The 24,376-nt window shown below is 44.4% G+C and overlaps 1 protein-coding gene across 2 annotated transcripts in view; it reads left to right on the forward strand.

Annotated features, from left to right (window-relative positions):
* KCNH1 (potassium voltage-gated channel subfamily H member 1) overlaps positions 1-24,376 on the forward strand; it is a 376,651-nt gene that overhangs the window by 63,113 nt on the left and 289,162 nt on the right. Inside the window, exon 6 of one of the 2 annotated variants that reach the window (XM_044267467.1) lies at positions 18,012-18,485. In XM_044267467.1, coding sequence (XP_044123402.1) covers positions 18,012-18,485 — 474 coding nt within the window. The remainder of the gene's footprint in view (positions 1-18,011; positions 18,486-24,376) is intronic. The other variant, XM_044267468.1, reaches the window with a different exon arrangement.

Consider the following 24,376-nt stretch of genomic DNA (forward strand, 5'->3'; position numbering starts at 1 on the left):
TGTATATTTTTGGTTTTAATTTAGAAATCTTTAAAATATTCAGAGTTGCAGAGAGTAATCAGCAAGCATTCCTTTATTTATACTATCTAGATATGGATTTCTCACTTCAAATAATTTTGTAATAACTAAAATATTAAAGTTGAGGTGCTCTTTGAACTTCTTTCTAGAGCTAAATCACTACCCTGAAGTTGTGTGTCTCCTTGTTATTGATGTTTTAATATTCATATTACTTACCTACTTATCCAGAAAGCACATATAGTGTAATTGTGTGTTTTTTAAAAACATAGTTGCACAAATGATAGCATTCTGTGATATTTTACAACTTGGATTTTATACCCAATATTGATTTTTGAAAGCTTTTTATTTTGAAAGAATTACAGAATTACCAGAAGTTGCAAAACTATTACAGAATGTCTGGTACCCTTCATCCACTTCCCACAGTGGTACCATTTATATAACTGTTCTATAGGAGCAAAACTAGGAAAATGACATATGTAGAATAGTGTTAATTAAATTAAAGATTGTAGTTGGGCTTCCCCAGTTTTTACACACATTCATTTAAGTGTGTGTGTGTGTGTGTGTGTGTGCATGCATGTAAGTGTATTTTTAGTCTTGTAAGAAGCTGCCAAACTATTTGCCTATTGCAGTTGGTTCTATCACTGTATCTTCCTACCAGTAACATAGGAAACATCCAGTTTCTCTGCATCCTTGCCAGCCTTGGATATTGCCACTCTTTCTTATTTTTACTAATGAGGATGTCATGATACCTCATCATGGTCTTAGTTTGCATTTTAGTAAATGGCTCAAGATGCTGAACATCTTTTCAGGGGTTTGTTTCCAACTACAGATTTCATTTGGTGAAAAGCTTATTCATGTCTCTTGCCCATTTTTTTTTTTTTAATTTATTTACTTGTCAGAGAGAGAGCAAGTGAGAGCGAGCACAGGCAGACAGAGAGGCAGGCAGAGTCAGAGGGAGAAGCAGGCTCCCTGTGGAGCAAGGAGCCCGATGTGGGACTCGATCCCAGGACGCTGGGATCATGACCTGAGCCGAAGGCAGCTGCTTAACCAACTGAGCCACCCAGGCGTCCCTCTCTTGCCCATTTTTAAATTCAGTCCTGCTAACATTTCTTTCTTGTTCATTGCTTTAAACATGTAGGCATGCTTTTCAATCTTCTCTCTTAGTGGCTCATTTCCTCTCATGGGGAGCTTCTCTACAAGAGTGGTTTTTGGTGGGAGGCCATTGGGTTCTCAATGGTGGAGGCATCTGGATGTGGCGGTTGAGATTGTCTGTGCCATATATCATAAAATTTCTCGTGGGTCAGACCAGCTTTTCTGTAAAAGTTTTAGCCCTGGGGTTCCCAACCATGTGAGTAGTGGGAATTCCAACTCCACACTTGTGTACAGCACATGTTTCCCACAGATAACCATTTTGCCACCCCAAGTTCCAGACAGGTGTCCGGTTTGCTTCTAATGTCTCTGGTATATGTGGTAGGTGTCCTCTGTTCTGTGTTTCTCCGCCAGGGCTGCCCTTTGTCACCCCAGTCAGAGCACATGTGTTCCCCTCCTGTACTCTACAATGTATTCCCTGTTCTCATAACCCCTGCTTCTGAGAAATGCCGGGACTGTTTGGTTTCCACTCCTACAGGCTGGTTTGGTTTTGTGTTCCTGCTTTGTTTCTAGTACCTGAGATTTTGAGATTTCTTTTCCAATGTTGAATTTTTATTTTTTAATTATTTTTAAAAGATTTTATTTATTTATTGAGAGGGAGCAAGGGAGCATGCTTGAACAGAGGAAGGGGCAGGGGGAGATGGAGAGAGAGAATCCCAAGCAGATTCCCTGCTGGGAGTGGAGTCCAACTCAAGACCTGGTCTCATGACCCTGAGATCATGGCCTGAGCCAAAATCAGGAGTTGGACACTTAACTGACTGAGCCACCCAGGTGCCCCTTAAATGTTTAATGTTTAAGTGGCATCTCAACATATTTGGTATAACTGGAAGTTTGCCATATTAGAGCTTAGTTCACTGTATTGACTGTTGGCTCTCAACACACTTGGGTTCTCGTGAATTTAATAGGTTCCTGGAAGTGGAGTGAAGGAGACAGAGGGTACAAACATTTAAAAGTTGGTAGAAAGTGCCAGAGTTCACAGTACAAGGTAATCCCAGTTCGCACTGCCTGTGCAATCTCATGTGCCAATTTCTTCTCTCACCATCCTTGAGAATTGGTGCTAGCAATCACTTTACTCAATCGAAAGTTTTAATATTTTTTAAAAGATTTTTTTAGTTATTTATTTGACAGAGAGAGACACAGCGAGAGAGGGAACACAAGCAGAGGGAGTGGGAGAGGCAGAGGCAGAGTTCCTGCCCAGCAGAGAGCCTGATGTGGGGCTTGATCCCAGGACCCTGGGATCATGACCTGAGCTGAAGGCAGGCGCTTAACAACTGAGCCAACCAGGTACCCCTAAAATTTTAACATTTTTAAAAAAGATTTTATTTATTTATTTGACAGAGAGAGAGATCACAAGTAGGCAGAGAGGCAGGCAGACATAGGGGTGGAAGCAGGCTCCCTGCTGAGTAGAGAGCCCGATGCGGGTCTCCATCCAAGGACCCTGAGATCAGGACCTGAGCTGAAGGCAGAGGCTTTAACCCACTGAGCCATATAGGTGCCCCGAATTTTAACATTTTTTAAAAAAGATTTTATTTATTTATTTGCCAGAGAGAAAACGAGCATGCACAGAAGCAGGGGGAGGGGCAGAGGGAGAGGGAGAAGCAGACTCCCTGCTGAGCAGGGAGCCCGCTCCAGGGACCTATCCCAGGACCCTCAGATCATGACCTGAGCTGAAGGCAGACTCTTCACTGACTGAGCAACCCAAGGATCCTGAAAGTTTTAACATCTTCATTATTTTTTAAAATTTTTTATTTATTTGACAGAGAGAGAGAGATCACAAGTAGGCAGAGAGGCAGACAGAGAGAGAGAGAGAGAGGGAAACAGCCTCCCTGCTGAGCAGAGAGCCCGATGTGGGTCTTGATCCCAGGACTCCGAGATAATGACCTGAGCTGAAAGCAGAGGCTTAACCCACTGAGCTACCCAGGCGCCCCAACATTTTCATTAATTTTTAAAGGAAGAGCTCTTGTGTTTTGTGCACTGCACAGGGATTTGATGGGAAAAGTATAGAGGATGCCTTCCTTACATGTGTGAGCATGTTGCCCTAGCTGCCCCAATAGGACGTACAGGAGGCGTGGGAGGTGGTGCTGAGCCAGCCCCTGCCCAGGACGGAGTTGCAGAGAACTCAGGTCAGCTCAGTGCACACAAGCACAGCTGTGCTTGCTGTCCGCATTTGCAGGGGATGTGCTGAGGGCTGCCTGCTGCTGAGGAAGGGCAGAGGCGGATCCTGGGTCCGGGGTGAGTCTGTTTTCCAGTCTCATGGGCCAGAGTCTCCCGTGGAGGCTGCCAGCATGTATGGGAACAAAGGTGTTATCCTTTCTCCTAGAAACAGACTCTGTGTACCTTGAACCCGAGATTTCCTGCTTCATTTTTTGTTTTGTTTTGTTTTGTTTTGGGTGTTGACTTCATTTGATTCCTTTAGACTCAAGGAAAAGTGACAACACTCCAGGGGTCCCTTCCTGCTAGATGGTTCTTTCCTGCTTCGCAGAGGAATCTGATTTAAACAACTTTTGCCACAAGCATCTGGGTTTTGGGCTAATTTGCCTCTCGTAAAGAGTCTTTTTAAACACTCAGAACTGTCTGAATGTGGGATAGGCGTGCCTGTAGGTAGTGAGTTTGTCATTAGCACGGGTATTTGGAGGACCACTCGATGATCTGCTGAACATGAGGTTGGGAAGGGCAGCTGGACTCATGGCCTTGCCCCCTTGCCTTCCAGCCCCGAAGGCCAGCCTGTGCCTGGTTGCTCCGTGCGCACTCACTGTCCGTGGGTCTCCTACTGGCCAGTCCTCTCTTGTCTGAGGACTGGGATCTTGTGACGGAGGGAGGATTCTTGGCTATTCTCCTAGGAGGATCATTTTGTGTATGTGTTTATTATATTTTAATAAATTGTTTACTCAAAACACACATGGGAAAATTCAAATGTTTGGTGATACCAGAGATCAACCCTATATTTGATTTTGGTAAAAAGTTATAAATAATCGGGTGAAATGAGGGTTGAAGATTTTCTACAGCCCTTTTCTTTTTTTTTTCTCTTAAGAGACAGGATGATATAGTGGAAAGAGAAGGGGATTTGGAGTCAGACTGACCTGAATTCTGGTCCAAGACTCCACTGCATTCCAGCTGTGTGACTTTCTGAAAGTTACTAAGCCTCACTCATCTTTCCTTATCCTCATGAAATAGGATATAACCTACCCCAAAGGATGGTAGTGAGGATTTGCGATGCTTTATGAGTATGATCTTATTTCTCCCTTCTTAAAAATCCTTTAATGTAATCTTGTTGTTTCTTTGGATGAACTTAAAATTTATGTCATGACTTATAAGATTTAGCTCGTCTCCCCAGCTTTATCTGGCGGCTCCCAACTCACTCTGAGCATCAAACTCTTTCTTGCCCCTGGGCCTTGGAACATGCCCTTCCTCTTCCTGCAAGTTCTTGATCCTTCTCTCAGCTGAGCTACTTCCTACACATTCCTCAAATCTCTGTGTAGACATCACACTTCCCAACTGTCCCTGCCCCAGCCAGGCCAGTTCAACCTCCTCAGACACTTTCCTCACCATGTGCAATTTCCATGTTGAGCACTCATGCCCCTGGGAATTGCCTCTTCTGGTAGATGGAAGGTCCGTGAAGTCTCTTAATTATTCCACATCCCTGCCATTGAACACAATGCTGACACGTAGTCAGTGCTTGGTAAAATGTTCATTAAATGAATGTGGGAGGAAGGAAGCAAGAACCTCACTCAGTGCTTGACACTTAGTAGGTCCTCACTAAGTGTTGATTCCCTTTCACATTAACCCCTTCCTCCTGTCATGACAGCTCTCTGCCTTGGTGATGGCTTGTGGGGTACTTTTGCTGCTTTGGTAATGATGGCAATGCTTTTGTAACTCTGTCTGGTCACTTCTTCTCAATACTTTGATTTAAAAAATATAGTTGAAGATTTCAAAGTAAGAAGTTAAAAGAATTTCTCAGGAAATTAAGAAGAAACTGAGATCGTGACCCTATTACATTTCAATATGGGCTTATGAAGGTGCCATGTGGGTTGGTACTCAAGTGTGACATGAAGTATACAGGTTCATACTTTTAATTGCTCCTCACTGCCTTTATCTCTTCCATTAAAGAACAAGTGCATCATGGGGGTGCCTCGCTGCCTCAGTGGGTTAAGCCTCTGCCTTCATGGTCTCAGGGTCCTGGGATCAAGCCCCACATCTGGCTCTCTGCTCAGCAAGGAGTCTGCTTCCCCCCCTCGCTCTCTGCCTGCCTCTCTGCCTACTTGTGATCTCTCTCTCTCTGTGTCAAATAAATAAATAGAATCTTAAAAAAAAAAAAAAAAGAACAAATGCACCATGGAGAAAGTTCTAAAAATAGCGCCTTCCTGGTTTACGGGGAAGAGTGTTTATGACAAGAATTAAGCAGTGGTTTAGCTCGGGTTGTCTGAAACCCCAAATCAGGCTTTATTTAGTGGCTGGAGCTTCATTCTCAACTTTGTTAATATCCTCCTCTCCCTCTTCCTTTGAATGGGCTTTTTCTGGCTGAGACTGAGTTTGTTCTTACTCTGTAGTCATAAAAACCAAAGTAGGTTTTTCAAAGGAAACAGGAGATATACTAAGTAAGAGGTAGGGGTCGTCTGGAGTAAGGGGTTCAGAGAAGCAAGGTTTCTCTTTGCCCATAGGTGGAGGATGTCTGAGGCAGTCGTGGTGGATGACGGGATGGTGGTGTTTGCAGGGTGCTTCCGGCTATGTCCTGAGATGATCAGTGAGGCCAGTTTGGTGGGTGAAGTCTTGAGTACCTTGGGGCAGCTCTCAAAGTGGAAGTCCCCTGTGTTTGACTCTGGGTCCTTGTGCTGATACCATTCTGGGAGATGACATCTAGTACTCCCCATTAGATGGCAACCTTGAGACTGCTGCCTCCTCTGACCCTTGTTAGGAGCCATCCTGGTCATGATAGATTGGCCTGGTCTCCAGCTTCCTAGGAAGGCTATAGAGTCTGCCCATGGTCTCGTCCGTTGGTACTCCTGTGTTGAAGCCCACATCCTGCCTCTCCTGGAGTTCTGTGGTCCTTCTTGCCGGCCTTCCTGAGCTTCTGGGCCTGCCTCTTCCAGTCCTTCTGCCACACAGATGCCTGAGTACCTTTGTACACAGGGATTGATTATGAACCTCCCTTTCTTAAAATGCTTACCTCTACTTAAGGGGCATATCAGGTCTTGCCCTCCCCTTCCTTTATATTTAGGGTCATTTTCCAATTTTGTCTTCTATAGAATCCGCACCCCCCCCCGCCCCGATCCCAAGACATAAAACAACAACGAAAAGCAAACCACTCCTAGACCCGAGTTACAACAGCCTCCTCCCACACCGAGCTCTTACCTTCCTCCTTCGCACGTCCAAGGCTTGGGTGCACTCTGTGCTGAAAATGCTCTGTCTGAGCTTTGTCTGTGGCCTGTTCTTCAAAGGAAGTCTTTCTTTTTTTTTTAGATTTAAAAAAAATTATCAGAGAGAGAAAACACAAGTAGGCAGAGAGGCAGGGAGAAGCAGGCTCTCTGCTGAGCAAGGAGCCTGGTGTGAGACTCGATCCCAGCACCCTGGGATCATGACCTAAGCCAAAGGCAGCTGCTTAACCAACTGAGCCACCCAGGCGCCCCTCAAGGGAAGTCTTGACAATCACCTCATATCTAAGCCTTTCTTGACTCCCTAAGTTTGTTCATTGTCTCTTTTTCTCTGCTCCTGCAGTACTTTTATCCATGCATCTCTTCCCACTTTTCTATTATGTGTTAGTAGTTTGCTTACTCATGTCTCTTCCGTTATAAACTATGGGATCCTTGGAACCTCGTGGGTCCTTTTCAGTGTCCGAGGGTCCATGTTTGCTTTTATAAGTGTCCATAGAATTAATGGGGTCTGTGAGGCCATTTTATTTTGTCTTTTTTTTTACCCCTCCCCCACAAATAAATGTACTTTATCAGTCTTCCTTTCTTCCCAGGCCATTCAGTTCTGTCATTGTTGGTCCTGACCAAGGCCTGTAGACAGGTAGGATGTACTCCATGAACTGATTGCTGGAGCCTTCCTGATTATCATCCAGAATCTTCTGAGTGGGAGATGTTTGCAAATAATTTATCCAATAAGGGGTTAATATTAAAAATATATATAAAAATTATATAAGTCAACATTAAAAAACTCTCCAAGTAATCTTATTGAAAATGAGCAGAGGACCTGACATTTTTCTGAAGCACCCGTTACAGATGGCCAACAGATGCCTGAAAAGATCCTGAAACAACCTTTTCTTTATTTGCACAAAACCACTCGTTTGGATACTATTTAACGATTTACAAGAAAAATGTATAGATTTGTATATACAGGTACACACTTATCTACATTTGTATTTTTATTTGACCTTCACAGGAACTATGTGGTGTAAGTGCTATTAGTTTCATTTTCCAGTTGAGGAAGCTGAGGCACAGGGACCTGGCGTTGCCTGAGGTTGATCAGCTGTGGAGCCAAGATTGACTGCATCAGGCGGAGCTTCTGCCGGGTTCTGCCTGCCACAGCTGTATCTCGATTGACTTCCTGGGTTTGCAGTTCCCCTCCCTAATGATTTCCCTTGCCACCCATTTGTTTTCTGACGCGTCCTCCCTCCCTGTCTTGTACATGTTTTTACATTTGCACACGCACTTCTGGTTCACATTTTGAATGTGTTTTCTGTTGTCTGATGTACGGTTAGTTCATCCCTTCCAAATCTGCTTTGGAGAGCAGTGCCTGCCTTTGTGTAAGTTGGTCCAGGATATTACTATGGCTCAGTATAATGTCTTAGTTCAGACTTGTGCTGTCCAGTATGGTGACAGCTGGCTGCATGTGGCTCTTGAGCAATGGGGATGTGACTCATCTGAATGGAGGGGTGTAGTAAGCTACGTGACACATGCTGGATTTCAAACTAAGTATGAAAAAAGGAATGTGAACTATCTCACTAATAACTTTCTGTATTGATTATATCTTGAAGTTATCCTATTAGGTATATTGAGTTAAAATATTAAAATTATTTTGACCTGTTTCCTTTTACTTCTTTTTATGTGGCTACTAGAAAATTTAAATTGCATGTTAGAGCACATTGTGGCTCACATGCTCTTTGCATCCAGTTTGGGCTGTGGGCTCTTGAATCAGATTTGGGTTTGACTCTCAGGTCCACTCCATTAACTTTGTGGATTTGGGCCTTAGCATCCCTGAAATAATTTCCCTTACTTATAAAATAAAAACCAACATCTACCTTGCACGGTTGTTGTAAGGATCAAATAGTATTTTTCATGTAAAGTGCTCAACCCAGAACATGGGATGAGAACAGAGGGGTTACAGATACGGATCTTGGCGTTAAACTTGACAAGGTTAGCAATGTTGGCTGCACCACTTAAAACCTTTTCTGGCTTGGACAAGTTATTTGAATTGCCCAAGCCTCAGTTTCTTCAGTGGAAAATAGAGATGATAATAGTATGCACCTCATACGATTAGGAGTATTAAATACGTTCATCTATGTAAAGGGCTTACTAGCTCAGGGTAAGGCATATAGGTAACACTCAATAAATGATAACCAATACTGTAATATCTAGGGAAGGGTATCTGCTGGAAGCACATGCTATTTAGTGGTATATGTAGACTTTGGTTTTTGTTTTTATTTCTTTATGACTGTACATGTAATTACAATAAAGTCTTAAGATAAAACATTTTCTGTTGTCTTTATCATGGTTATGGTAGTGTTCTAAGAACATTCTTGATATTATATTTTTGTCAAGAATTATATTATTATTTAGGTCTTTTTATAGCCTCTCCTTTGATTTTCTTCATTCAGCTGGTCATTCATGTATTCAGGTGGTTTTTGTTAAGCATTTACTGTGTGCCAGGAGCTGTGCTAAGCTCCTGAGTATGTGGACTGAGTATGTGGGAATGAGAAGACAACCTCCCTGCCCTCGTGGCACTTGTAGTCCAGTGGGACAGCCATCTGCAAACAAGTAAATAGATAAGGTATTACAATGATTCCTGATCAGTGCTAGAAAAGGAACAAATCTGGTGATGTGATAGAAACGAATAGAGGAAGGGTAGTGGTGGGTGGGGTCATTTCAGATCAAGTGATGAGGGAAGGCCTTTGTGAGAAGATGGCACTCACACCAAGACTCAGAGCTTGGGAAGGACCCATCCATGCTGGGGAGGAACATTGTGAGCTGCTCCAAGGTGGGAAAAGCACTTCTGTATTTTGCAGAAAGCCGGGGGTGGGGGGGGATGGAGTGATTGGTGAGTAAAGGGCTTAGGTGAGGTTGGAAAGATAGACAGGGACTCATATGTCATAGCACGAATGTGGATCTTGTTTGAAGTTCAATGTCATGAGCTCGAGGGTTTTGGTTAGAGAGGCAACATGACCTAATACAAGTTGCTATATGGCAGATGACTTTGAGAAGGGCCAGCTTGGAAGTAGGGAGAGGTTGGGAGGCTGTCTCCATACTGCAGTCGGAGGGGATAAGACATTGAGTGGACTTGTAGAAGTAAGCTGGAGAATAGTGAATGGATCCTGAGTTATATGTTTTTGGTGGTAGAAGCAACAGAACTCCCCGATGGATTAGTTCTGAAGGGTCTCCTGAAGGGAGATCTGAGCTGTACCCCTCTGTGGTACCCCAACAGGAGGGAGTGGCAAGGCGAGTGTTTCAAGAAGGAAGATATGTAAAAACCTGTAGAAAGCTGCCAAGAGAGTGAGATCAGGAGACCCCACTGGATTTGGCAACACTGAGATCTTGGTGACCTTGGGAAAGCGATTTCATTAGCTAGAGGAGGTTGTAGTCAGATTGGAGTATGTGGGGTGTGATGGCAGGGGAGGAAGGTGGAGACACTGTGTTTACTACTTTTTCAAAAAGTCTGGCTATACAGGGGAACAGCAGAAGGAGCCTAGCAAGAAAGGAGAGTTGAATGATGTGCAGCAATGCTGCTGGAGTGATCCTGTGTCTGAAGAGAGCTTGAAGGCATGAAAAGAGAAGGAATCATGGCAGGCGGTGGGTGGAAAGCCCTTAAGTTAGGGAAGAGGGGTGAGGTTCAGGAGTTGGGCACTTTTTCTGTTGAATCCAGAAGGAGGTAGGTGGGTAAGGGTAAAGGCCCATTTGTAGACATTGACCATTGGAAGATGCAGGAACCTTTCTCTGGTTCTCTTACTTTCCTTTCAGGGGAAACCATGAGCTAAGAGGGAGGTGTAATGGAGAGCAGCATTTAAGAACTTAGAGTGAAATGCTCTCATCTCTGAGCTACTTAAGCAGAAATCACTTGCGTGGGGACTGTCTCTTGACATAGAAGGGTTTCCGAGTATGGTAGTTTGGTTCTGCTTCTTTCTTAATCTAGCTAGGTGAGGCTTCGGGAGGAGGGTAGTGATTTCTGGAAGACAGGCTCTGGCCACTGTGGCTGGTTTGGGACTTTAATTGGGAAGGCCTGGAGAAGGTCCACACTGGGAGTTGCTGCCTTTGACCGGATGTTGGCTTCATAAGATGGCAGGGTGTCTTGTTGCCATCATGCAGAGGTCTTAGGGAGAAGTAGTAGTTTTTCAAGAGTCACACAGTAGAAGAAAAGCATTGAATTAGGAAACTGGGCTCAGGCTTAAGTCTTGTTTGGTTATCTACAATAATGACGGTGAGCAAGCCATTTACGTTGTGAGCTTACATTCTCAATTTGTAAAATAAGAAAAATACTATTCTCCCTAGTCTCCTGAGGTTGTGTGAGATGTGATGACGTATGGCACTGTGCTGTGAAAGGTATTTCAAGCTGTACAAATAGATTAGTGAAAACACTTGAAGGCTTGGGGTTGGCAGCCCGGCTTATGCTTCCAGCTGTCTGCTTACTCAGGCCTGGTATGACTCAGGCTGAGTCACTTGGCCTCTCTGAGCCTCTGTTTTCCCATCTGTAGAACTCCCTCACAGGGTGATTATGGGGATTCAAAAATACAATAGAGGGCTTTGGAAGTAAAAGCGCTGGAGAAATGTGACAATCAGACTGATGTCCCTATTCTTCATCGGGGGTGGGGAAGCCCTATCTCTATTTTTCTCCCAGAATCAGTCTTCATGATGAGCATTCTTTGGCATTTTTCATAATGACCTGTAATGAGCGCTTCCTGTGCAGAGTCTGGCACCAGTTGTTGTAGGGGGAGAGACAGGGAGAGGGTAAACTAGAAACATTATACCTGGTGAAGTTGTATCTGCATTTGGGGGACTCCCGGTCTGACTGGGCATGTAGGACAGACACAAGCCCATCTTAGAAGTGCATTTTGGAAGGGCTGCCAGCTCTCTACCTTTGGAAACTTCCACTGTACAAGACTAATCAAATGGAAGAAACTAGAGGCACACATCACACTGACAAGTGCAGAAAAGAGGTAGGGGAGGAAACTGGCTGCTGTGGCCCCGGGGACCACCATACCAGGTCATTGTGTCCCACGTCTGGTGAAGCTGTTTCTCTGCAAAGCTTTTGAGGTGTCATCAGATATCTCATAAAAGGCAGGCTCCTTATGGCTGGATACAAGTTGGCATCCTATCTCTCTTGACTCTGTGCCCTAAGACTTCCCCCCGCTTTGGAGGGCACTGGCCCCTTTTCCAGATAATGATATTCTGAATGACTCTGAGAAAGCTTTCTCTCCTGAGGATGACAGTCATGGAGCTCATCAGAGTGGTGTCTGGGTTTGAATATGTTTCCACACATACTTCTGAGAAGGAGAATAAGTGAGTCTCACAGGAATCTTTGGGATCAACACGCATAATTAGTCATTGTCACTGTACTCTGTACTCTGTATATCTGTACACTGTACTCTGAAAAGACTATCGGAGTTGGATAGTTAAGTGGATGCGAAATAGTCTTTTGATCAAGGAGTTTTCCTTCAGAGTATTGATTATCTGTACTGAAGAACTCCACGGATATTTCTGCCTTCCATTTTCTATAGATAATTGCTGAAGAGTTAACGTGAAAATGAAATATATAGGATCTCAAGTCAGACTACAAACACTTGGCCTAAAAAGACTTTTAAAAATTTATTTATTAGAGAGATAGAGAATAAGCAGGAAGGAGGGGCAGATGGAGAGGGAGAAGCAGACCCCCCTCCCCCGTGCCCCATTGAGCAGGGAGCCCAACATGGGGCTTGATCCCAGGACCCTGAGATCGTGACCTGAGCCAAAGGCAGACACTTAACCCACTGAACCACCCAGGTGCCCACATTTGTAGCCTTTACCATAAAGATTTGGAAAGACAATGTATCACATTTATCCTAATCAAACGTCCTAGCATCCAAGTCTACTCCCAGGATGCAGTTACCCTGTGGTTTCAGTATAAAAAGCTGTATCTCAGAGATGGGAAGAGAGAAATGGAATACAAGTCTCCAGCAACCCTCTCTAGCTAGCTGCACACCTCTGCCAATTCTCTTTGAACAGGTGATGTGGGAATAGCAGTGGGGGGTGGGGACATGGGGCAGGGGGTGAGTGTTTTGGGGAAACACTTTTTTTTGGGAAATATGAAGTTTTGGGGAAATATGAAGACACCGTTGACTCAGGCTTCATTCAAGCAGAGCTTAATAGTGTCCTGGAAGGCATGGGAATCCACTTAGAAACAATTATGGATTGTAGTAAACTGTTACAGGAACAGTCCTTTTTCTCTAAAAAGGTATTTTGTCCTAAGGCTTGCTACTGAGAATCTTGGAGCTCCAGGCAACTTTGGCGTGCCGTCAGCTGGTGGCTGCTTGCTTGCGGATTCTTTTGAGTTCTGGCTAAATCGTCTTATCACTCTGACTGTATTTTGCAAGCATACAGTAAATCCCTAAGTAACTCGCCTCCCTTTCCCCTGCCTTTCCCTTAGCTGAATGCCCATGACCACTTCCTTATAAGGCTCATCATTCATGTCTATTCATTGACTTTTATTTTATTTTATTTTTTAAAAGATTTTATTTATTCATTTGACACACACACACAGAGAGGAGAGAGAGAGAGAACGAGAGGAGAGCACAAGAAGGGGGAATGGGAGAGAGAGAAGCAGGCTCTCCACTGAGCAGGGAGCCTGACTCAGGGCTCGATCCCAGGACTCTGGGATCATGCCCCAAGCTGAAGGCAGATGCTCAACTGACTGAGCCACCAAGACATTAACTTTTAAAAATTAAACTTTTTTTTTTTAAAGATTTTATTTATATGACACAGAGAGATCACAAGTAGGCAGAGAGGCAGGCAGAGAGAGAGAGGAGGAAACAGACTCCCCGCTGAGCAGAGAGCCCGATGTAGGGCTCGATCCCAGGACCCTGGAATCATGACCTGAACTGAAGGCAGAGGCTTAACCCACTGAGCCACGCAGGCACCCTAAAACTTTTTTTTTTTTTAAAAGATTTTGTTTATTTATTTGACAGACAGATTACATGTAGGCAGAGAGGCAGGCAGAGAGAGAGGAGGAAGCAGGCTCCCTGCTGAGCAGAGAGCCCGATACGGGGCTCGATCCCAGGACCCTGAGATCATGACCTGAGCCGAAGGCAGAGGCTTAACCTACTGAGCCACCCAGGCGCCCCTAAAAATTAAACTTCTTATTTTGAGATGACTATAGATTCACATGAAAGAAATAATACAGAGAGATCCCATGGATTCACTCAGTTTCCCTTAGATGGTAGCTTCTTGCAAAACCGTAGAACGATATTCCAGCCAAGCTACTGACATTGGTACAGTTAGGGTACAGACTGTCCCATTATGTCATGTCACCTTTTTATAGCCACACCCAATTCCTTCCAGCCCTCACCCCTTCCTTAAGCCCTTGATAACCATTGATTTGTTTTCAGTTCTTACCATTTTGTCATCTCAAGGATGTTGTATGCACAGACTCACACATTATCTCTGGGGACTGTTGATTCAGTCTCTGCAGATTCATCGAGCTTGCCGCCTGTTTCACTAGTCCATACACATTTATTGGTGTGGATGTATCGCAGTATGTTTAACCATCCGCCTGTTGATGTACATCTGGGTTATTTCCAGTTTTTGGCCTTTGTAAATAAAGCTCTGTCAATGTTCATGTACAGGTTTTTATGTGAATCTAGGTTTTCATTTTTCTGGGTTAAATGCCCGGGAGCTGGTGGGTCCGTCGGTAGTTGAATATATGGTTGTCGAAGTGCAAAACTTTCCTGGAGTGGCTGTACCATTTTATATTTCTGCTAACAATATATGAATGCTCTAGTTTATCTGCATTATCATGAGCACATGGTACTTTTAAGTTTTTAAATTTATTTTATTTTTAATTTTTTTATTATATTCAGTTAGCCACTGTATAGTACTTGGTATTGTCACTTGCTATTGTCTTATAGCCATTCTGATAGGTATGGGGTCATATCTCATTGTCCTTTTAATGTGTATTTCCCTAATGACCGATGATATTGCATTTCCCTAATGACCGATGATACTGTCTTTTCACAGGCTTATGGGTCATCTGTATATGCTCTTGGGCGAAATGTCCCTTCATGCCTTTTCCTCATTTTCTATTGGATTGTTTGTTTGTTTGTTCAGTTGTTGAGTTTGGAGATGATACATTGTGAATTATGTATTCTAGATACTATTTCTTCGTGGGATACGTGGTTTGCGAATATCTTCTCCAAGTCACAGTCTGTCTGTTCATTCTCCTAATAGAGCATTCTGCTCCTGATGGGTGGATGTGTTCTATAAATGTCAGCTAAATCCTGTTGGTTGATGATGTTGTTGAGCACTGCTGTATCCCTAATTTTCCGTCTGGTCATTCCAGCACAGGCTGGGAGAGGACAGTGTGGGTTTGTCTGCTTCTCCTTCAGTTCTATCAGTTTTTGCTTTGCGTGTATTTAGAATTCCTTGGTGTATACACATCAGGGTTTCTAGATCTTGGTGAATGGACCCTTCCATCACAATGTAAGATGCCTTTCTCTCTCTGCTGTTCAGCTGGGGTAATTTCTACTGTTTGCTCTGTCCCCTCCATTCTGCTGCTGAACCTATCCACTGAAATGCTTAAATTGGTTATTGTATTTTTGGTTCTGAAATTCACATTTGGTTCATCTTTGTATCTTCTCTTCCTTCGCTGAGACTTTCTACTTCTTGGCTATTTATGAGACTCTATTTTTTTTCCCCATTTGTTTCAAGCGTATCCGTAATTGCCTGTTCAAGCATTTTTAGGGCGGCTGTTTAAAAATCTTCATCAAATATTTCTGGCATCTCTGTCAATTTGGATTGGTATCTATTAACTTTTTCATTCATTTGAGATATTCCTGTTTCCTGGTATAATGAGTGATTTTTGTAGAAACTTGGGAATTTTGGATATTAAGTCATAAGACTCTGGATCCTCTTTAAACCTTTTGTTTTAGGTGCCTTTCTTTGACCTGAGTACGGCAGAGGAAGGGGTAGGCATCCCCTCATTCCTCCACATTAGGGTAGAAGTCCAGGTTTTTAACTCAGCCTCTACTGATACCTGAGGGGTGTCCCTTGTTATCTGTGGGTGAGCATGATAGCTCCAGTGGCCTGGTGAGGTTACATGGATCCCTCCCTGTCTTGTGGGTAGACATGGCTTCATTACTGTAGGGTGGGCAAGGAAGTCCAGGCTCCCCATTGGGCCTATTCCAGCACTACTCCTGTAGGGGGGAGGAGAAAGAAAAGGAGGTTGGGTGCTTCACTGCAGCCCTGAGATGGTGGAAATCCAGCTTCCTAGTATCCTTTGGTGACATGGGTGGCAATGGGGGTCAAGGTTTTTACTGTGCTGCTTAGCTGTGGTTGCGTGAGTCTTACCTGCAAGTTTTTTTTTTTTATCTTTTGAGGCTTTCCCTTTCCCAGTCCCTTTGCTACAGAGTGGGTTTTTGTTGGGACTCTTGGTCTGTACCCATGCATCATTCCAGGTCCCTGGCTGCTTCAGCTCTAAGTCTGGGAATGTCTGAGGCACAGAGAACACCCACAGAGCTCCTCACTGTTATTCCTAGGCAGTGCGCTCTTCTTAAGAGTCTTAAGTTTGTGTTATATGTAATGTCCAAGGCATTTAGTTGTACTTAGAGGAGGAATAGAGAAAAGTGTGTCTACTTTGGTCTTTCTGGAAGTGGAAGTCCCATTCAGTTCACTTTTATTGGCTTTATTATTTTAAGTCAGTCCCTTTTCCTGCCTTGAGAACTCAGGGCCCAAGCTTTTTTAATCACATGTGTATAAATTTCTTTGCATGGGGAGAGAAATTAAAATCCCAAGCCTAGGAGAGCTCTGTGCATTGGTGGGAGGGAATGGAAGCAGTTCCCACATTTGAAGATGCACATTGGGAGCTCTGTGGATTTCTGGCTTGCTTTAACTCAGCTTTTAAGGCCTGGGGCCAACCCCAGAGGAAAAAGCAATGTTCGATTGTTCACTAAGGGATCTTTATATCCTCCAGAGGGAAAAACAAGTTCCCCGGACACAAGAGGAAGTTTCACCCAGAGATTTATAAGAACCTGTAAGTGGCTGAGAGGAGCAGCTCGGGGTTGGGAGTGAGGGTCCCTTCCAGCTTGGCCTGGCTTTTGAAAGTGTGGCTTTTTGCTTTTGACTCCTGAGGGTGAAACCCATCTGTGATACTTTCTTGGAGCCAAGCTTCTCTGGGCTTCATCCTTCATGAGTCGGCTTCCTTAAAACCCTATTCCTTTGGGAAATGTAACCTCAACATATAACAGTCTATGTTTCTAATCCAGCTAGACCTAGTTGGGGATCTGGTTCTGTGTTTCGCTGGCTGACCTTGATGTTCAGTCGTCCACTTAAAAACCATCTTGTGGTGCCGACTCTGGGCCATCCATTGTGCCAGGTTTGGGGATAAAGTAGTGGGTAACTTTCATTTCTCCCTTTGCTTTACCTTCTAGCCATGAGCAAGTCATCAGCTGGTTTTACTTCAAAAATATATCAAAAAATTGGACTACTTTTCCCTATCTCCTCATTTCCTTCCCAGGCTGTTAGAATAAATTCCTCGATTCTGTCCTTTCTTCTAATTCTTTGCCTCAATTCATTATCTACACAGAACCCAGGATAATCTTTTAAAAACATGTACCAGATTAACATTCTTTTGTTAACTCCCTCCAGTTACACTCAGACATACTGAGGATGAAGTCCAGGCCCTCCTCAGGAACCACTGGGTCCTGCGTGTTCTAGTTTCCACGTCTCCTCTGATCTCATCTGGTATCCCTTTCCTCCCATCTGGTGGGCTTCAGTCATGCCAGACTTTTCCCTCTGCCTGAGAACATTGAGCTTGTCTTACCCTTGACTTATTCCGCTCGTTATGCTATCTGCCTTGGATAATTTTCCATTCAAGTTTGAATGGCTGGTTTCTGGTTGTTATTCATTCAGGTTTCAGTTCAAATACTGTCCCATCCCTGCTCCTCCTGTCACATTTTATCCTGTCACCGGGTCCTCACCCTTGCCTCTTCATTAGTACTTACCACAACTGGAAATTACCTGGATTTGTCTTACTGGACTGAGCTCCGTGAGAGCAAGCATCACGCTCTTTCCTTCACTGCTGTCCATCCAATGTCTCCAACAGTTCCTGGCACTGAACAGTAAATGTTTGTTGAATAAAGTTGCTTAATCCTCTGGGGCCTACGTTTTTCTCTTGTCACATGGAATAATAATTGGCTAACAGTACAAGGTTGTAGTTTGAATTAAGTGAGATAATACATGTAGGAGAAGTACTTAGTACAGTGCTTGGCTCACAATAAGCCAAATAAGAGTTTGTCATTGTTTCCTTACGATTATTTATATTATAATGTTCTTTTCCTTTCTCACATGCTCCTGGAGTGTCATGGGCATTTGTCAGTGGCAGATGCTGACTGGTTGGACACTTGCAGTAACATCCTAACTGAGTTCTCTCTTGACCGTGTTTTTCTACAGGTTCTGCAGCTGGGCTCAGACATCCTTCCCCAGTACAAGCAGGAGGCCCCAAAGACCCCCCCGCACATCATCCTACACTACTGTGTTTTTAAGACTACGTGGGATTGGATCATCTTGATTTTAACCTTCTACACAGCCATCCTGGTCCCTTACAATGTCTCCTTTAAAACCAGGCAGAACAACGTGGCCTGGCTGGTTGTGGATAGCATCGTGGATGTCATCTTTTTGGTGGACATTGTGCTGAATTTTCATACTACCTTTGTGGGACCAGCTGGGGAAGTGATCTCTGACCCCAAACTCATCCGCATGAACTACCTGAAGACGTGGTTTGTGATTGACCTTCTGTCCTGTTTGCCATATGATGTCATCAACGCTTTTGAGAACGTGGATGAGGTTAGTGCCTTTATGGGTGATCCAGGGAAGATTGGTTTTGCTGATCAGATTCCACCACCCCTGGAGGGGAGAGAGAGTCAGGTACATGCCTCAAATCTCAGACCTTGTTGTCATGTCTTGAAAGCTGAATAAATGTGGGTGGTCAACAGAAGAGTCATTACGTGGGTGGGAACTGGCATGGCTGATGTCTGAAACAGAGGGAGCATGCTTGATGGATAGTCTCGCCTGCTGTTTTTGTCCTTTGGAGGACTGGAGGCCCTGCATGTCTGTGAATGGATGTGGAAGGGATCAGAGGCTTCCCTCCTATTTCATGTGGAGTGCAAGCCACTGGCTTTGGTTGGTGGGGCTGCAGAAGCAGGCATGTGTCGCCACTGCATTGGAGAAACTTCCACTTGGTATGCAACTGCTGAATGTCTACCTATTGAATATTCTAATTATGGGGATTTTTCTTTCCTCTGCTGCTGACCTTTGGCTGTTTCATAACTCATTAACTCCTGCCAACAGGGATGCTGTTTCCCCCCCAAGTTTGCTTGCTATTTTTTTTTTTTAATGTTGGGAAAAGTTGTTTCTTTGCTAAAATGAGTCTTCACAGTTAACAGTGGTCCATAGTGTCCCATGTGTAAATTTGCTGACGTAGTCAGGCTACGGTCAACTCCGGCCCTGTGACCAGGACGTGTACTATTGCTGGATGATTCTGCTTTGGATTGTTAGTCCTGCAGGCAGTGGAAGGAATGAAAAGGAAACAAATGCTCTGTACATGTGTTGGAATTAGGACATGCTCAAGCAGTCGGTGAATGGGTGCCTGTGTCCTGTTGCATAGGAAGGGACCACTGGGCTCGTTCAGGTGATTGTCTCCTTTGAAAAGGCGAGGACATCAAGTCATCACAAAGGAAAATGTCAGATTCTTATTCAGCTTCAGTGTTCTATGGGTGTTGTCTTTCCTTTTTCTCACTGCCTCATTGATTCTCCAACTGGATGAAGATAAGGTAGTTGTCTGGTAAGTCTTCAGCCTCGTAGAGCAGTGGACCCTCACTGCCTTGGATGACAGAGGGTCCCAGAAGTATTAGTCTGGCTGGGGTGTTAACTGGGTGGGTAATTCAGGAAGCTACCTGGAAGTTGCAATGAAGCAAGATTCATTTTCAGGCCTAGAGGGTTAGTAGGAACTAGCCTTGAGATAATTGGAAGGAACAGCCATCTCCCTGCCAAGACAAGGCCTGGCCAGTGACTTTGACTTGCTGCTGACATAATGATGCTTCCCAGCCTTCAGATCAGTATCAGTAGTGGAGGTAGACTCCAGCCCCTTCCTGGGTGAGAACTCAGATACCTACCTCTTCGCTCTCCAGGGAACGGGAGCTGATGTTCAGATGCTCTAAACTCAGAACAACCCCTGCTTTTATCTGTGTGCTGTGTTTTAATATACTGGGAAATCTCAGGGACTAAGGCTCTGGGTGGCTTGTGTGGATTTTTAAGGGGATTAAATGAGTGAGACTGATCATGTATAAGAACAAAACATCTCTAATGTGAACGCTGGGATTCTTTAGTGTGAATATGAGTACACATTGGGAAGGATATTTTTCTTTGTGAGCCCATTTCTAGAAGATTTTATGTTAGTTGGTGAGGAAAATATGATCATTTTGGCTTAGATTACACAACGGAATTATTTCAACCTAAAAGAGCTTTTTATACACATATGGGAAGTTAAATTTAACTTAAAAAAACCTTTCAAGTTTTTAAAATAAACCATTTACTATTTAGAGCAATAGCATGGAAAATTTGCAGATAAATAGAACAGTTCTTTGGCTTTCACAGGTTCTTGTTAAACATGGGCAGAGCCATAAACACATTTGTTAATGTGTCAAGATTACCTTGTCCCTTAGCAAAGCACAGTGGCTCACCCCAAGCACTGTGTGTGTCACGGTGGCAGTCCGTTGCCATCGACTGTGAGTACCCCTGATGTGGTTTCTGATTTCCATAGTCATGAACTAGGTTGGCAGATAGGAAAAATGCCAGTTATCCATAGCTGTCTAGTTGGGAGGGGTTTAGCGTCATAAGTAATTATAAGAGTATTAAGGGGCTCTTGTTATGATTTGCTTCCATGAAGAGTTGATTTTACGTTTCATAATTTCTTTTCAAGCTTTGGCTGACACCTGAAACAATGCCTTTTCATAACATTTGTTGTGGTGTGTGGGAGTCAGCGCCAGGAAAATGAAGATTTGGCTCCTGGCCCTCTTGGTATCACCTGCTAGGACAGCTGGGACTTTGTGCATGCCGTTTAGCCTCTGTGGATCAGTTTTCTTCTCTATACATTAGAGACCATGCTACTGTCCTGCCTGAAGATATGGCATTTGGGCAGGAGATTATTTGAGTTCCCTACTAGCTGCAAAGTGGGTTTGGTGAGTTCTCAAATCTCATCTGCAGTCATCTCTCTTCAGGAGCTGATGATAAAAACAAGAAGCCCCACACTTTGAGCTCTTACCTGCAGTGGAGGTGGGAGGGAGGTGGGATGGGAGAAGGGTTCCGAGCCCAGGACTACCACGAAGGTCACCCCGTTCAGCCCTCTTAGCTCCCAAATAGGGGAACAGATGCAAGGGCAAGATGACTCACTCAAGATGACATAGCAAATCATATGGCCACGGCAATAATGAGTCCCTTTCTGACTCCTCTCTATTTTTCATGGTGACAGAGTGGATAAGAATAGGGACAAAACACTGATGGACACCGTTGACCAAAACTGACCAAGAAGCTTCCAAAGTCTGAGGCTTAGCCCTTGGTCTGATAGTGGTGGGGATGTTGGGCACAGTGTCCAAGGAGTGGGGGAGGTTTCTGTGCTCCTCCCAGGGCAGCCGTGTTAGTGATGTGACAGGCAGTTGAAAATGCTCAAAGAGGGACAGACCAAGCATGGTTTTCTAGGCATAGGCCTTTTGTCGAAAGGTGCCATTTAATTAGTGGAAATGGAAGGCTGGTGGGACTAGGGGAGGTTGGGGAGGCCACAAAGGGGGTTGTACCTGTCGAACCTGGGTATATGGCTAGGTGAGAGAATTCCACTTAATGGTTTCTCATCTACTGCCTGCTGTCTTCTTGCCCATGCTCTGTTGGTGGAGTTGCTCATCTAAGATTGCAACTCCCTCTGCTCTAGTCCCTTTTTTTTTGGGAGAGTGTGGGGAGGACAAAAAATTATTGACTCATTTTTTCATAAAAAAATACATGGAACTGAAGCCTCTCTGGTGTCTTCTTAATTATGCCAATGGAATTGTGTCCCAGTGGAGACCACCAAAGAAGAGAGGAATGTGCGGTGGTGGCTTTGCCATCTGTGTGTGTTGTCGCGGGTGGGGGGTGGAGGCTCTTGAAGTGAAAGGACTAGATTCAACCCAAGGCTTAGGGTCAAGAAAGAAGCGGGTTAAATTGCTAATGCCAGCAGTTGTGAATTCAGCCCTGTGGATGTCACCCACCTCCATTATTTAAGCCACACAAACGCTTCCTTTGGACTCAACTTGTTTCACTTATGTAGATGGTCTACATTTGCGTCATTCTCCAGCCTGTTGGTCATAATCTGTTTTGGAGGCTGTTTGGGAATATGTTTGCACATTAGTTAAACTGGTGAGAGCACAAAAGGTCTGGAAACTGGGTGAACTGAAGCTGGCCCTGGGTCTGCCAGAGCAAAAGCCAGATGAATTTTCTCAAGCGCTTAGTGGATTACTGGCCTGGTGAGCTTCACGGATTAAAGATGGAATTATTATTCACCAAACATATTCCCTTTCCCCAGGAAGCCTTATTGCCTCCTGCCATTGGAGTGTGGAAGTGCCCAGGGACAAATGGAGCCAATCAGGCTCCTGCCCAGGTTACAGTTCTGGGGCCAAGAGCCTCCTTCCATCCTTGGCTCTGTTACCTTGGACAGCAGCAGTGGTGTTGCCACAGCTGACCCTTGCCAAGAACCTGCTCTCACAGGAGATGCTCCCTGTAGAGCAGAACAGGAGCAAGGAGTAGAAAGATGAGTAGTATCGACAACAAATTCCCTTTAGTGAGGGTGTTTAACTTTCCAAAACATTTCACACAGATTATCTTTATTCTTATTCTTCTGTCCCTTTGCTACCCAGCTGGGCAAACTTGTATAAGTGTTTCATCTCCCTTTGTTTGCCTCACCTGCAAGACGGGTCAATCCCAACTCTAACCTTGAGGCCCCTGCGCAACTGTTGTCCCAGCTTTGCAGCTGAGGAGAAAGGGCCTGACAGTGAAGTGTTCTGGCAGTGAAGCTGAGCATCATTCTGCCTTTTGGCCTGCACTTTTCCCCAGGCAGGTCATGCTGCCTTGGCACAGAATCTGGAACCAGAGTGAACCAAGCTGTGCATTTTTTTCCCCGAGTCCCCCTTTTCAAATTGTTCCCTGGCACAGTCACTTCTCCCTTTTACACAGCTGACGGGTGAAATGTTTGAGTGGCCGGCATGGGTAGGTCTCTGTAAAGATTGCTGGTCCATGTGCACAAGGCTGGACAGTGAAGGTGAAGGTCAAAAGTGACTCCAACATCAGGTTGTCCCCCCTGCTTCTCTCTTCTTGGCAGATGGGCTCCTCTCTAGGTTCTCCTAGGTTCACTGTTCCTGGCTCTTCCAGGCTTTCCCTGATGCTGAAAACAAACAACCCCCATGGGTTGCTCATCCTATTAATTGGTGACCATCAGTCCTACTCTGTGGCTTTGATTTAGGTGGATGGACACCAGTTTAATTTTCATGCAGACTCTTCTGCTGTCACCTGAAAGTCACGAGGTGACCTGGAATTTGCTTCCTTAGGATCTCAGCAATAGAGGCCATATCCATGGCTTGCAGTAGCAATTAAAATCAAGACTTTTTCAGAGCAATTTTAGGTTCATAGAAAAATGGAACAAAAAGTGCAGAGACAAGAGTTTTCCTATCATTACCATCTTGCATTAGTGTGGTGCATTGATTACAGCCAATAGTGATACATTCTTACTAGCTGAAATTCATTGTTAATGTTGGGGTTTACTCTTTGTAGAATACATCCAAAGGGTTTTGGCTAATAGTTAATGACAGAGCTCCATCATTATGTGTTACACATAATGTCCCACTGCTCCAAACATCTCTGTGCTCCACCTGTTCAACCCACCCTCCTCCCCAGCCCCCGGCAACCACTCATCTTATTACCGTCTCCATAGTTTTGCCTGTCTGAGGATGTCATATAGCTGGAATCATACGGTATATAGCCTTTCCAGATTGGCTGCTTTCATTTAGTGATCTGTATTTAAAGTTCCTCCTCATTTTGTTGTGGCTTGATAGCTCATTTCTTTTCATTGCTCAGCAATATTCTGCTGAGTGGATGTATTATATCTATCTATTCAGTAATAGCACTTAAAGAAATTACAGAAAGCCATTGGTTTTCAAGCCTGATCAGTGCAGACCTTGTCCTGGCATTTCCTCCTGCTGTGGACCTGTTGGACACGGAGAGTGGACAGGTGCTGAGACACTGGTGTGCAGCCCATGCTATCTCCTGGATAAAAACTGACAACCTTCAGCACAAGTTGTTATGTCTGATACTATGATGGACAGCAAAACGAATGTGCAGGATACTTTCCTCGTATTTCAGACTCTTTTCCTTGGCGTTTCTTTTATTTTGGTGCTATTTATGCATCCAATTTTGGCAAACAAAAGAGGACACAAGCAGACAAACACACTATAGTTTTCATCCCCATGTCTTGTTAGGGGCAGGAAGCACTGCTGATGGGTGTGGTTCTCCTTTGACAGCCTGCCACGGTGGCCAGGGGCCGAGGTCTGATCGCAGTGATGTTCCCGATGTTGCCCCTGGCCCCATGCTGGCAGTGCTTCTCTCTTCCCCATCTTACTTACCAGGGGACTCCAGCCGAGATCTTTCCCTCTTATTTTATTACTTACTTACTTACTTACTTTATTTATTTTTGTTATGTTCAATTAGCCAACATATAGGACATGATTAATTTTTGTTATGCT

The sequence above is a fragment of the Neovison vison genome, chromosome 10, assembly GCF_020171115.1.
Source record: "Neovison vison isolate M4711 chromosome 10, ASM_NN_V1, whole genome shotgun sequence".
In the NCBI taxonomy this organism is placed as follows: domain Eukaryota; kingdom Metazoa; phylum Chordata; class Mammalia; order Carnivora; family Mustelidae; genus Neogale; species Neogale vison.